General features: G+C 45.5%; 1 protein-coding gene across 2 annotated transcripts; it reads left to right on the forward strand.

Moving 5' to 3' along the window:
* Positions 1–5,198: 5,198 nt before the first annotated feature.
* On the forward strand, positions 5,199–13,114 carry gata2a (GATA binding protein 2a; the record flags this gene model as incomplete). Of its 2 annotated transcripts, none has more annotated exons than XM_080495277.1 (5): positions 5,199–5,427; positions 6,217–6,786; positions 9,202–9,347; positions 11,267–11,392; positions 12,103–13,114. In XM_080495277.1, 5 exons carry the CDS (start codon positions 5,199–5,201, stop codon positions 12,397–12,399), a joined length of 1,368 nt encoding a protein of 455 aa, XP_080351403.1. In that variant the 3' UTR covers positions 12,400–13,114. The 2 variants fall into 2 exon arrangements, with proteins under 2 accessions (XP_080351403.1, XP_080351404.1); XM_080495278.1 differs by having other exon boundaries at positions 11,309–11,392.
* Between the last annotated feature and the right edge of the window lie 761 nt (positions 13,115–13,875).

The following is a 13,875-nucleotide window of genomic DNA, read 5'->3' on the forward strand; positions in this document are numbered from 1 at the left end:
CAATGAATAAAGGCACATTAAGAGGTATGTGGGCATAGAAAAAGTTGTGGCGTTGCCACGTTAGTCTCATTGTGCATCCTGCACTTTAGACTCTATGGATTCCACAACATATTGCGCATTTATTCCTGCTTCATTATTTCACTGCAAGTGTGAATTAAATACAAGTGTCCAGCACTCTTAAATGCCTACATTGTACAATTCCGCAAGTATAAGGATCAACTCTAAACTCTGTCAATTGCAGCTGGATGTAAAAGCTTCAACGTGCAGAAAAGCTCTCCGTGGGGAATAAGTTCAACTCCTCTGATCAGCTCACGGCAGCAGGTAACCACTGATGCCAGTTTGCGTATGTTCACCAGAGACCCGGAAGACGGGCAGCCGGCTGACGTGCCATTACGTTGCTGTGTGCCTCGTGGAGCCAAAGAAGTTTTTTTTTTTTTTTTTTTGCTCATATTCACAGAGGTTTGGGTATAGAGTGAGAGAGGAGGGAGAGCCAGAGCGCAGACACTCACCGCTCCCCGCCGGGTGACGACACGCTGCGCGCAGCACCGACTACAGGCCACCGGGCTGCTGTTGTTGTTGTTGGTATTGTTGTTGTTGTTCTTGTTCCGTGTGGTCTCCTCCAGAGCATCTTAGATAAAACACAAGGACGCTTTCCTGCCTCGGTCGAACATGTTGCACCGTGTATTTTCTGAGAGAATAGCGTTGAATCGAATGGATGCTCATTTTCTGCGGTTTGCCTGAAAAGCCTGGACACGTCGCTCAGAAATGTAAGTGGATTCCATTCACTTTTAGATCTGTTTAAATATGCAAAATACTGTCTGGAATTACTGTTTCCTATAGGAAACACTCCCGTCTGCAGCTTAGCTCATTATAATAATATTAACAATAGTTTTACATTATTATTAATATTACAAATTATAATTATTGTAATTATTACAATAATTATTGTTATAGGTTCTCTTCAGCCATTGTTGTTATATTGTAATAAATTAAGGTAAATTTGTGCATCACTGTTTGATAGCTCGACTGAGCAGCCAAGGAAGAATTTGTCTTTTATGTACTTTGTTGACTGCGATCCTGTTTTCGTGTTTTAGATCAGCTTTATATAGATTGAAATTCCGCTACTGTGTAGTGATCAATAGCCTGTGTTATTATTCTATATTATTGGATGTCTTTTTTGCAGCATTTACCAAAAGCATCGACCTCTGACATTATTTATCCTCGAGGTCGAGCAATGATTTGAACAAATATGATGCCCAACGCATATCGTTTCCATATTGTGCGTTTGGCTGTATAAAATGTTGTTAATCCGACCCATGCAGTCCAATGAATCTTATCCATCGATTTGAATGTTTCCAGCCTCAAGCTGCCGTCAGCAAGGTGCTCCAGTCCTGGAATAAAGATCCCTTGATCACGCAATAATGGTTTAGTGTATCATCAGCGTTTTATTAGTGACGACAAAAGTATTCAATTGTCACGCGCTAAAACGCGTAATGACTCGAGCAATCCTCTTTCATCAGCAGAAAGAGCAATCACATCACTACAATGGTGGAGCAGAGGCAGGGGCGGGCTGGGGGTCTCCACAGACATGCGGGAGCAGGAGTGAATGCATGGCATCTTTCTACCCCCCCCCCCCCCCCCCTCCCTGCCACCACCCCCGCGCGCCACCATCCTCCTCCTTTACCTGTGCTGCTGCTTTGTGTGCATGATCCAAATAAGAGGAAATATGCAGCAGCGCGTCCTGCACACACAGCTCTACAATTAAACAGAACGAGCATTTTTATTTTCATTTCATGAACTGAATATAAATGTACAGCCTTTACCTGTTGTGCCAGTTTCCAAACATACAAATTACATATGCATATACATATTACATGTCCAGAGCTTTTGCTTTTATTTACCTCTAACAAGAGATGTTGTTTTGAGCAAAGGATCATCTTCTCTCCATAAAATCATTTCTGTTGAGTCCATGTGTTATGTCTTTGTCCTTCTTTTTTTTTTGAAACGTTATTATTTTTTAGCACAAACTCGTTACAGAGGAGAGAGTGCCGCTCGCGCTGCAGTTATATGGTCTTGTGTCTGGGTGCTTGTGTCTATAAAGCCCCTCAGTGCCCCGGCTCCATCTAATTAGCCATGAGTAAAGGGGACAATAATGCTTCAGCTGGTTTGTGTCATTCTCTTCTCTCTGCCTCTGCTTATCTTCACTAGCCCCACTGTGGCTCCACACACACACACACACACACACACACACACACACACACACACACACACACACACACACACACACACACACACACACACACGCACGCACGCACGCACGCACGCACGCACGCACGCACGCACGCACGCACACACACACACACACACACACACACACACACACACACACACACACACACACACACACACACACACACACACACACACACACAGACACACACACACACACACACACTTTCTCTTTCCAAAACACACACAGACCAGACACACACACACACCTCCACTCTGGATAATGATGGATGACCGTGCCCAATGGGAACAAACAGGTAGATAAAGCCAATCCTATTTAATAACAGCATGGATCGGAATGATAATCTTGTTGTTCATTAGCCACTGTGGCTGCACAGCGATACAGTTTTTGCACACAGTTCTCACCCAGCTCAGGATGATGTTGCTCCAGGATAGCATCCCTGGGTAAAACAATACTGCTGTGTCCTTGAGAAAGACAGAGGGAAAGCAAGAGCAGCACCCCCTCCTCCAACTCCCCACTAACCCTCCGTTACCCTCTCCCGTCTTTTGTTCCAGCACAGATACAAATGGGATTAATGAAGGTATAAATTACAGAAGGCTAAATCCTGCTGAGTAATCCATTTGGCAAACATGCAAACAACAATGGGCATGCTGCAGCAAGGTATGCTGAACTGGACCCACTCTTAAAGGCCCTGTGGTTACCTCACCCAGAATCCAGCACATGCACATCATGCTGACCGACTACAGCAGCATGTTACAGTGTGTGCAAAAAAAAAAAAAGTGGCCTTTCACCACTGCTCAGGAGATCAAGCGCATCACAGGTCAGCCATTCAGGCTCAGACAGAGGGAGGCCTTGTTGCTTCAGGTTCAAACATGAGTGACACAAATGATTCTGCAGCACTAAATTACTTGTAATTGCTGTATTGTTGGTGACTGATTGGTGTAAATCACAATACAGCAGTTGTTAAAGGACAACAAATAGCCACATCAAGGTAAAGCCTGCACTTTTCTCCCAGCCAGCCTGTCCACCGGCTCTTCTCCCACTGGAATGTCAGATATTGGAGTTGCTCGGCCCTCTGCTACTACACATGCACTAATTTGTTGATTCTAGGAGTTCTAGAGTTCTAGGAGAACTCGCAGCCTCTGGCTCCCTGCCGCTGATTTAATGATCGACGAGTGACACGCACACGTACACACACAGTGATACAAGATCAAATTGGAATATGATTCCTGTCGTGACGGCCTGCATCGTGCCATCAGAGATATGAAGGGAGCCTTTCACCTGGAGAATTTGCGCAGGTAGCAGAGGCCTCACGTGACGCTTCTCTGGAAACTGCCCCCCAGCAACTTCCCAGTGACGTCAGAGCCCGGCGTCGGCGGGGCGGTGGGCTCGAGGCTCCGGAGCACCCTCCAATTACTGCCTGTCAATCACGCGTAACACAAGCAAGGACGCGACGGGTTCTACAAAGGCATGGGCAAGACATTACGCATCCCTTTTACGCAAATACGGCCACCAAGACCTCAATAGCCACAGAATATTAATTAATAATTAATAATGATATCCCAAACTCTTTCACTTCAGGGTTTGGTTCATGCGCTCTACAATGTTTACAGGTAAACAGGTGAGGCCTTGCGCACAGCCCGCCCGTCACGTGAGAAACATACTGCAGAGAATGCGCTTATTTTGTCCCACAGACAAAACAAAACCTGTGTTTTCGCAAGAGGAATGCCTTCTTGCTAATTAAAGACAATTAGGCGCTCCCAACAATAGGGGTAATTTCGGGGTCATAAATCGACTCCTCCTCTGTTAGTTTTAGAGGCGCTGTTATCGCTGTTTATTTACATAACAACGCATTGCGAAAAACGACACTTACAAATTTATTATCGAAGGTCTAAAGCTCCATCAACAGCTTTAATCGTCTAAGAAACGTTTTGAAACAACATAACGCCTCTCACGCCTCGCTCAAAATATTAATATAAAGTGATTATCATTCGCAGATGGGTCCACGATTGCAAAGGAGACTTACTGCGGTTTTATTTTTTTTCTTTAGAAATCTTGTTAGCCATATATACTGTACAAACTGAATCTCCCTCCGTGTTAGATGTCTTTCTTTGGGTTTATAGCTGCCGTTTAAAAAAAAATGGCAGATTATCACAGGCCGATTGCTCATTCCGTTTGAGCTTCATGAGAGAGAAAGACCCCCCGAGAAATTACTCCGCTGATTGATAAGTCTTTCAGTCTTTTTTTTTTCGGTGCGGGGAAATGAAAATTGAAAGAAGGGAGAGCAGGGATGCAGAGAGCCAATTGTGTCAGGGCCGGCTGTGATTGGCTCCAGACCGACGCTCCGCCCCGCGTGGCTTGATATGGGAATTTACTGGCGCCGGCTGCAGCAGTCTGCGCCACATCTCATTAATGAGCCCGAGCACTGAACGGATCAAGAGGTTTTACACATCCGAGCAGTATTCTTCGGTCAGCTGATCAACACTGCAACAGGTATCCAACAGGAAACATTTGTGTTTCTATATAACGCACAGCCGGAATGCGTTGCGCCGACGTGGGGGGACAACCCTGCGTCGTTTTGTGCTCGCAGTGTGTTTCATCAGGGACTACCAAGTTGTGCAAAGTTTACTTCAGGTGTCATCTGCTACAATTAGATAAAATGTAAAGGATGTTTGTTATTTGCGGGCGCGGGGGGAGGGAGGGAGTGGAGCGGCCGCGACGTGGATGAACTAACCTTGTGTTTTTTTTGTGTGTCTCTTTGCAGGTATCACTGAGCAGAAAGGAGATCGGGTTATTTAAGGATTCTATTCCTGAAATAAATAAACAGAAGAGAGGCTTTTTATTTTTATTTTTTTTTCCAGCGCGGGAACTACATTGCTTAGGACTGATCTGTGATTTGGAAGCAGAAATATAGCCGAAAAAGGAGGGTTGAGAAGGAGGCTCAGCCATGGAGGTCGCAGCGGCAGACCAGTCTCGATGGATGGCGCACCATCACGCTGTGCTGAACGGCCAGCACCCGGACTCTCACCACCACAGTCTGAGCCACAACTACATGGAACCCATGGCGCCTTTGCTGCCCCAGGACGAAGTTGATATGTTTCTCAACCATTTGGACTCTCAGGGGAACCCATACTACACGAACTCCCGGGCAAGGGTCACCTACAGCCAAGCACACGGTAAGATGCGCTCAAATTTAACACGAGAGTGTATATATATGTATTTATATATGCATAGTCTGAGGCGGGATCAAAACTTGAAAAATAAAATCTGTAATCGAATCTATGTCTACCTTTTTTTTTTTTTTTTTTTTATTATCTAAGCATGTTACATTTTTAATCTGTGTATATGTCCCATTATGTATTTTTATTTTGACGCATAAAACATATGCCACCCTAATAATTAATGCAGTAGGCCCATACGCACTAAAACCTTTCAAAACTCCCCTTTGACTTTTCTGCGCCGATTCATAAACATTAAAGGAATTTCCAGCAAATGACAGCGAGAGGAAAGGGAAGTATGTCACTTAACCCCTCTCTGGTGGGGCATGGGTTTCTGGGGGGAGAGAGAGGCACTTCCCGGATATAAAATAAGAACCGCAAATTTACTAATAACCATCTTTAGTCCGAGAGCTGCTGCGAATGACAAGATACTGTCCGGACCAGGTCACTTTTCTTAGCTTTTTTTTTTTCTACGGCCAGCAGGCATTTTCACTTTTTATATGCGAGTCTATTATAATTAAATGGAAAGCGTTTCAGTTATCATCCTGCCATGGTATATATTTGATTATTGAAATAACGGTTAGTATTTAACTTTCATCTGGAACTAAATGTGGAATTTGAGAAAATCGGAGAATTTCACCGGTAAGATCTTTTTGCTACGCTTTGAAATGTAATGGGGACTTATCTGGGGAGCTGAAAGGGAATTGAAGGAGAGTATAAATTAAACAAGATGACTGTGGATTTCAGCTCGCCTCACGGGGAACCAGGTTTGCCGACCGCACCTCATCCACAGCCCGGGTATTCCCTGGCTGGACCCCGGGAAGGCAGCCCTGTCCGCCGCGCACCACCACAACGCCTGGGCGGTCAGTCACTTCAGCAAGCCCGGCCTGCACCCCGCCGGCTCCGGCTACCCGTGCAGCAGCAGCACCGGCACGGCCCCGGTGTCCTCGCTCACTCCGGCGTCCCACTCCAGCCCGCACCTCTACAGCTTCCCCCCGACGCCGCCGAAAGACGTGTCCCCGGACCCGGGACCCACCTCCCCGACCTCCACCTCGACTCGCATGGACGAGAAGGAGTCGATCAAGTACCAGGTGCAGCTGACGGACGGCATGAAGATGGAGAGCTGCAGCCCGCTGCGCGGCGGCCTGGCCTCCATGAACGGCCAGGCCACGCACCACCCCATCCCGACCTACCCGGCCTACTCTCTCCCCACACCCCACGAGTACAGCGGCAGCCTCTTCCACCCCGGCAGCCTGCTCGGGGGGTCCTCCTCCAGCTTTACGCCCAAATGCAAGAGCAAAGCCAGATCGAGCTCAGGTGAGTCCCACGCGTGTTTCTCCCTCTCGTCAGATGGCAGATTGGACTGATAAGGCCTAATTAACTGGTTGTGGTTAATCCAGCTGGCCGGTGAAGCGACGTGCGCGATAGAATCAATCATTGGCACATAAAAGTTTAATTTCTCAGCGTTGAACATCGGACCCTCGTTAATGACAGTGCAGACGTCGCATTATTATTCTTATCATCATCTTTATTTTCATGCTAAAATACATCTCGAGAAAACAACTTGTTGCCTGGGGACAAAACATAAAAAAAGTAGTTTTAATTTAAAAGCGGACACCTCCTGGCAGGTCTTATCTTCTCATCTCATAAGGCCACTTAGGATTAATCAAGCTCAAAGGGATTTTACGTTAAAAAAAAAAAAAAAATCTATGCAGAGATAAATTGGTAATAAACACAATGAAGATATTATAAGTGGATATCTTGAGTTGAGTTGTTACATAATAGACTTAGTTTTACAGTCTCTGTCTGCTCGGACTTGTTATACCAGGTGAGGCTCAGGACGCGTCTTCGTGCCACGGCCTTGTTTTCTTTCAAACGTGGCCTTTATTGCACTTAAAAAAAACAAAAAACGACGGAGTCACGACGCCCTGGCTCCTGCCATATCCTGTATACCTCCGAGTGAACAAATCACGACCTCCCCCCTCCGCCCACTGCTCTCCACAGTACTAACAAAGCACAGGCGACAGAGCCCTGCTGTTTGTGTTTTTAAGCATGGCCTTGGCCACATGAAGTCCACAGTAGATCTGCTTCTCTCTGAAGATGAGAGTGCATTTTCTTTTTCAAGACCAGTGCATTGAGTAATTCAGAGTAAAAAAATGCATGTAATTTCCTTTTAGTTTTTTTTTTAGCTTAAATGTTCAAGGTCAGTTGATAATAAAGCAACATTTCTATTTTCTGGAGGTCTGGATCAGTATACTGTGCATATGCTGAGAAGTCATATTTAAAAGGAGGTTATTTACACTTTGTGCTTCAGTCTAATGGGCAGACGACTGAAAAAACAACCCGGTCTGGTAATGAGTCTGTAATTTCCCTGCATTGTTCCAGCTGCAGTACTTCAAATTAATGGAGAAAAAAAATGCAGCAAGAGCACAGACTGTTGTACTAAGTGTACATGTGTAATTATCAAGGTTGTCATCCGTTGTACCTGAGCTTTTTAGCACACCGCGGGAATACTCACTGCCTGATAATCTGAGTGAATGTGAGCTGTTGTGGCAGAGAAATGTTACACTGTGACATTTAAAGGAAGCCGGCGCCTGAATCAGTAACACAAACATATCTGTCCCAACATTAAAAAGCCTCTTATCTATCAAAGTCGATGTCCAGTGCCAGTAATGGTGATTGACTGTTGTACAAAATGCCACAATGACATTTCGCCTGTCACCACATTTACCTTACTGTGCTGGCGCTTCCTGCTGAACTCGCCTCAAACCGGAACCCCCTCCTCCCAATCTTACCTCATGCAAAAGGCTTTTAACCTTCCCATTTTCTCTTCACTTCAAGCACAACACATTGCACAAGGTAGAACAAGTAACTCTAACGCTGATGAATATTTAAAACAGTAATGAGGCCGTTTCGGTGTGGTTGCAGAAACTTACGAAACACTTAAGAGGAAGAGAAGGGAGGTACAAAAAGCTCCAAGACGCATTTCAAAAGGAGCATAGCTTTTTACTCAGGTCAGATTCCATTGTAGAGGGAGGGTGGGACTTTGGGTGTCGCTGGCATTATAACAGGAATAATGAGATGATGCTCTAGGGAGAGAGGGATACTTGAATTAAATGAATTGGTCGGTTTAGAAGCAGGCTGTTTGAAGTCAGTCATACCTGTAGGGAGAGAATAAACAGCTCTTCACATAAAATTACTTTACCCAGGAAAGCCACCTTCGCCTGAGTAAAAACACACATACCAGCAAAATGATGGAAGGATCTCGTCTGGCATACTGGTGTTAATATTTGAAGCCAACTGACATGCAAGCTTCCTCATCAGAGGGTGCAACACTGTCTGGCACATTTAATACCACCTACACACACTTATGTTTCCTCTCGTGGGTACCCACCGAGGTCTTGAATAATGTAGTCCTAATTTGATGGTGTGTCTCTTTCTTCTTGTTGGACACCTCTGGACATGTTCTGGCTGTCTCTGGCCTCCCCAGTCTGGATCGGTTTACATGGAGGTGTCTGTGTCCATGACAGCCATGCACACTTGGTACACCTGCATGTTGATATGGACGTGGCCACCATCATGTGGCAGATTTTGACTTCATATTACAGGGCCATCTGGGGTTGTCCTGCACTGCGTCGGGCTGGGCAGCTGCTGCGTGTTGCCTCTGGCAGAGGGTGAATTTTTTAATTATATAAATTTTCTTCTTGTCTCCTCCTCTTGAACTATATGCAGAGGGCCGTGAATGCGTGAACTGTGGCGCCACGTCCACGCCCCTGTGGCGACGGGACGGTACCGGCCACTACCTGTGCAATGCCTGTGGACTGTACCACAAGATGAACGGCCAGAACCGACCACTCATAAAGCCCAAGCGGAGACTGGTGAGTTTTCCTCTTTCACTCCATCCCCTCGCTGTGAAAGAGGGCACCCAAATATGAGCACAAAGCAGATGCCGGCTGCACAATTCCAGGAAAGTTATATTTTCCCTATGATCTTCCTGGAATTGTTTGTCCCTCTCACCCCCTGCTGATCCGCCTTCATGGCCTGTTACAATACTGCTACTATTGCCATTGTTCCCGCTATCATTATTGCTGGTACTTCTGATACTGTTACTGATACCAATGCCCATGCTGCTTTAGTTAACACCATGCTTGAGTAAATGAAAAGCAGCGAGGGCACCTAGCATTCCTGGGGTCAATGTACCCCAGCCTCTGACGTTACATTTAAAGCTTTGTGATTATCTGTGCAAGAGGATTTTTTTTTAAACTGTTTTATTTATTTTATCTCTCTCTCCATCTCTAGTTCAGCTTTCATTATTATTCTTTCTCATGATTACTGATTTATAAATTATCTATTTTGTCTATTCACATATTTTAGATTATTATAGCTTTTCTGAAATTGAATTACAAAAAAATTAAATAAAAAAAAAAAAAAAACGAACTATCGTGGCAAGACGGTGTATAAATGATGTGCCTAACATCTTAAAATAGATTTTATAAAACATAAAAAAGTCAGTCTTTTTATGTTTTTTTAAAAACTTAAAACAGTAAAACAATAAAAAAAAGTCTCGGTTTTTTCCCCCCATTATGACGATATAATGATGATTTTCAATAACATTAGCTGCTATTTGCCAGACATCGAATTTACGACTATTTGTGTGGGTATTTCGTGTTTGTGAAGCCCTTTTTCAACATGTATATTCCCTTGACGTCCAACGTCGCTGCTCCTCCAGAAAAGTCCCATTAGATTTTCCACTGGCTCGGCCCATGCGCCTGTAGCTTTTTGCATTTTCAGCTCAAGTGTTTTTCAGAGTTGTGTTCAAAGGGGCATCCAGTTGTTTCCTATCCGGATATCTGGCCGGCCCAGATAAGGAAGTCAGGCTCCCGGCTGTTTCCGCCTTCAACCAGCGCGCTGCATTCTCTATGGCCGGCCTGACATATACTGTAAAGAGATTATCACAACACTGGAGGAGCCGCTTATGTGTGAAGAGACGGAGCATGAGGGGCGGGGATTGGAAAATAAATGGATTTATGTTCTCCTCGTGTTTGTCATTGTCGGTGAGCAGCGGTACAGTCGTAATTCGCGGCCGCTTTGTATTTTTTTTATATATATAAATATAGGTTCGTGCACATTTTACTGTGCGTAAAAAAAAAAAAAAAAAGAGAGAGCGGGTGTTTTGTTGTTGTTCTCCAGGTCAACAGCAACGACTCCACCTGAAATTAATTAAAAGAGAGGATGGGGAAAAAAAGATGGTGGATGTTGCTTGAAAAGCAAAGAACCCGAGGGTTATTGGATGTAAAGCTAATGTTTCTTGTTATGTGTGAAGAATTGATCGGCAATGGGCGCAGGGAGCGCATTGTGAGGCGGGACAGCGGCTCTCACACGACTCGTTTGCGCAGTTTTCTCTCGATTGGGGTAAAAAAAAAAAAAAAAAATCCCCCAAAAAACAAAAGAGTTTTAAACAAGGCCTCGGATCTAATACGTTCATAATAATATCAATTAATTAAATATTATAGTAAAAAGTCACTGGCGTGAATAACCTTTTGTGATAGGTCATAATTGGCGCAATTGATTTGCGTGGCGGGATGAAGTCGCTATTTGATGCTTATCAGCACGTTTAAACTGCAACTTTTACTTTAAGAAACCTCTCTCTCTCTCTCTCTCTCTCTCTCTCTCTCTCTCTCTCTCTCTCTCTCTCTCTCTCGTTTTATCGCATTTGGGTGTTAAACGTGTATTTCCAGTGCTGCTCACCTGTATGTCTCGTTATTCATGCCGCACGTCTCTCTCTGCTCTGCTTCAGTCCGCTGCGAGACGTGCAGGCACCTGCTGTGCGAACTGCCAGACCACCACGACCACCCTGTGGAGGCGCAACGGGAACGGAGACCCGGTGTGCAACGCCTGCGGCCTGTACTTCAAACTGCACAATGTGAGTGGCTGTTAGTGTAAAAAAAAAAAAAAGGGGGGGGGGGGGGGGGGCTGCAGGTGGGGGCGGAGGGAGATCCAGGTCCTTAAGTGGCTAAGTGGGCGGACAGCTCCTATCGATTTAGGAGCAGAGAAACTGAAAGTGTGGTGGTGAAGCCTGCTCACCCTGTGGAGCAGAACCCACCGGTCCTCTTTTTTATTAATCCGTCGTTGTTTCAATGGGGGGCGGTACTCCCCGGAGAGGCTGCCGGGTGGGACTGTCATTCAGTGTAACGGCCTCGGTTACACTGATGAGGATTTGTCTGAGGCTGCTCCTTTCAGGCCCAGCTTGGTCCTCATCGCCATGTATTCATACTGACCAGGACGGTTCAGTTTGCCTCAGACAATTAGACAAAAGCTAAAAAAAAAAAAGCAAACGCCCCTGACTCGCCTGATAATGGAGCTATGTATGCAAAACAGCTGCTCATTATTTATAGCGTTATTTCGCACTGGGACAGCCCATAACAGCTTACTGGGTGACCATGAAAGAAATGCATGTAACCCATAATTGACAGTGTGCTATGCAATATATTCCTGGAGACGGTTTAAAAGCCGGAGTCGGGACAAACAGCAACACGGACTCAGGCCACTATGATGTAGTTATAGTCACACTATTCACACTGTCAGTGCAGCTTTTGTGTCGCTCGCCTCGAGTTAATGTGCTGCTCTCTGCAGGTCAACAGACCCTTGACCATGAAGAAAGAAGGCATCCAGACACGCAACCGCAAGATGTCCAGCAAGTCCAAGAGGAACAAGCGAGTCGGGGACGGGTTTGACGAGCTCTCCAAATGCATGCAGGACAAGGCCTCTCCTTTCGGCTCGCCCGGCCTCACCAGCCACATGACCCACATGGGTCACCTGCCCCCTTTCAGCCACTCGGGACACATGCTGCCTACTCCCACGCCCATTCACCCTTCATTCGGTCACCCCCACCACTCGAATCGCTCGCCAGTCTGGGCCGAGCCTCACTGAGATCCCCCCCCAGACCCAGAAGCCCTTCGCCTGTAGGAGCCACCACATCGCCATAAACACTAAATGGCCTCCACGTCACGTCGGGAGCAGAGCAGACTCGTGTTGTGTACAGCGGTTGGAGGGGAGAGAGACTTTCAGTTGGACTTAATGACTGAAGGTCGCGTCACTCCTGACCTCAGTGACGGGCCGCCGCGGAGAGCAGGACTCCAGTGGACTCTGAGAAGAGCTAATGTGACGAGGGGTCTGTTCGTCCCCGGGTGAGCGGGGCTCGCAGGAACGGAGTGAATGGAGATGCTTGTCATTCTTTTTTTTTTGTTGCTTATTTTAACTAAGTCACTTTTGGTACCCACCTCTTCTTGACCCCCGTAACAGGAGACTCACGAGAGGTCTTAAAAAGAAAACGCTGTTTTCACCTCAACACCGTCGCATTATATACCGAGATATATACACACACACCCTGTCCATCCCCGGGCTGTCCTCAACCATTCTGGACAGGCAGAAAAAACAGACTCCTCAATGCTGGAGGTCCTGACGACGGGCTGAACACAAACCAGCGACAGAAAGCTGTGTTTCCGTCTGAAGCAGATTCAGACCCACAAACAAGTGCTCCCCTCCACATGCTGGATTGTACGCCACCACCACACTCACGTGTTTTTGATAACGGAGTTTTATGAAAAAAAAACAAAAAAAAAAAAACAAAAAAACCCCCCAACAAAAAAACAAAAAACAGTAAATAGAGTGTTTATAAATGCTTAATTGCTATTGTTGTTATATTTGATGTTATAATTATTGCTACGATAATTTATTTTCACTCTTAAAGCTTTCGTCAAAACACACATGGAAACGTATGATTTAAATTTCATGGTTATTACGTAAAGAAAACACTGACGTGTCTTAGATGAAAAGTCCCTGAGCTGTACATTTTTATCATTTTTTCCATCCCACAAAGAAAAGGAAATAAAAGTTTAATACTGACATAAAGCCTGTCTCTATCGTTCATGTATGCTGTCCAAAAATCTAGGTTAGGTTTATCGAACAACAAATAAGTGCATATTGTGACCCTATTTTCCCTTCAAAGTTGTCCAATATAACCAAAACTATTTTTGGACACCACTTCAATGTGGCAGGACTGCTTGTTCTTTTCTGTCGCCGGCAATGCTTCTTCCTCGTTGTCTGCCATCGCTGTGGCCTAAATGATTAATGGGAGCCCAAAAGTTGAAACTGTCGACCATGTTTGCAGAGTAACATGCATGCGCAAAGAATTAACCTGAATTTCCCTCTCTAATGAAGAGTGCTTGATTATTAAAAATCATAAGTGATATCAGATGTATCAAGGGAAGCTCTGTGATCCCTTAAGCGTGGTAATGCTTTGGTCAGGCTCCTCCTCTATCTGTGATGCCGCCTTGTTAAGAGAAGGCCCCTTTGTGGAGCTGCGGCCCCAGGCTGGACCATTGTACCCAGACAGCATGCCCCAGC

The sequence above is a fragment of the Blennius ocellaris genome, assembly GCF_963422515.1.
Source record: "Blennius ocellaris genome assembly, chromosome: 4".
Lineage (NCBI taxonomy): Eukaryota > Metazoa > Chordata > Actinopteri > Blenniiformes > Blenniidae > Blennius > Blennius ocellaris.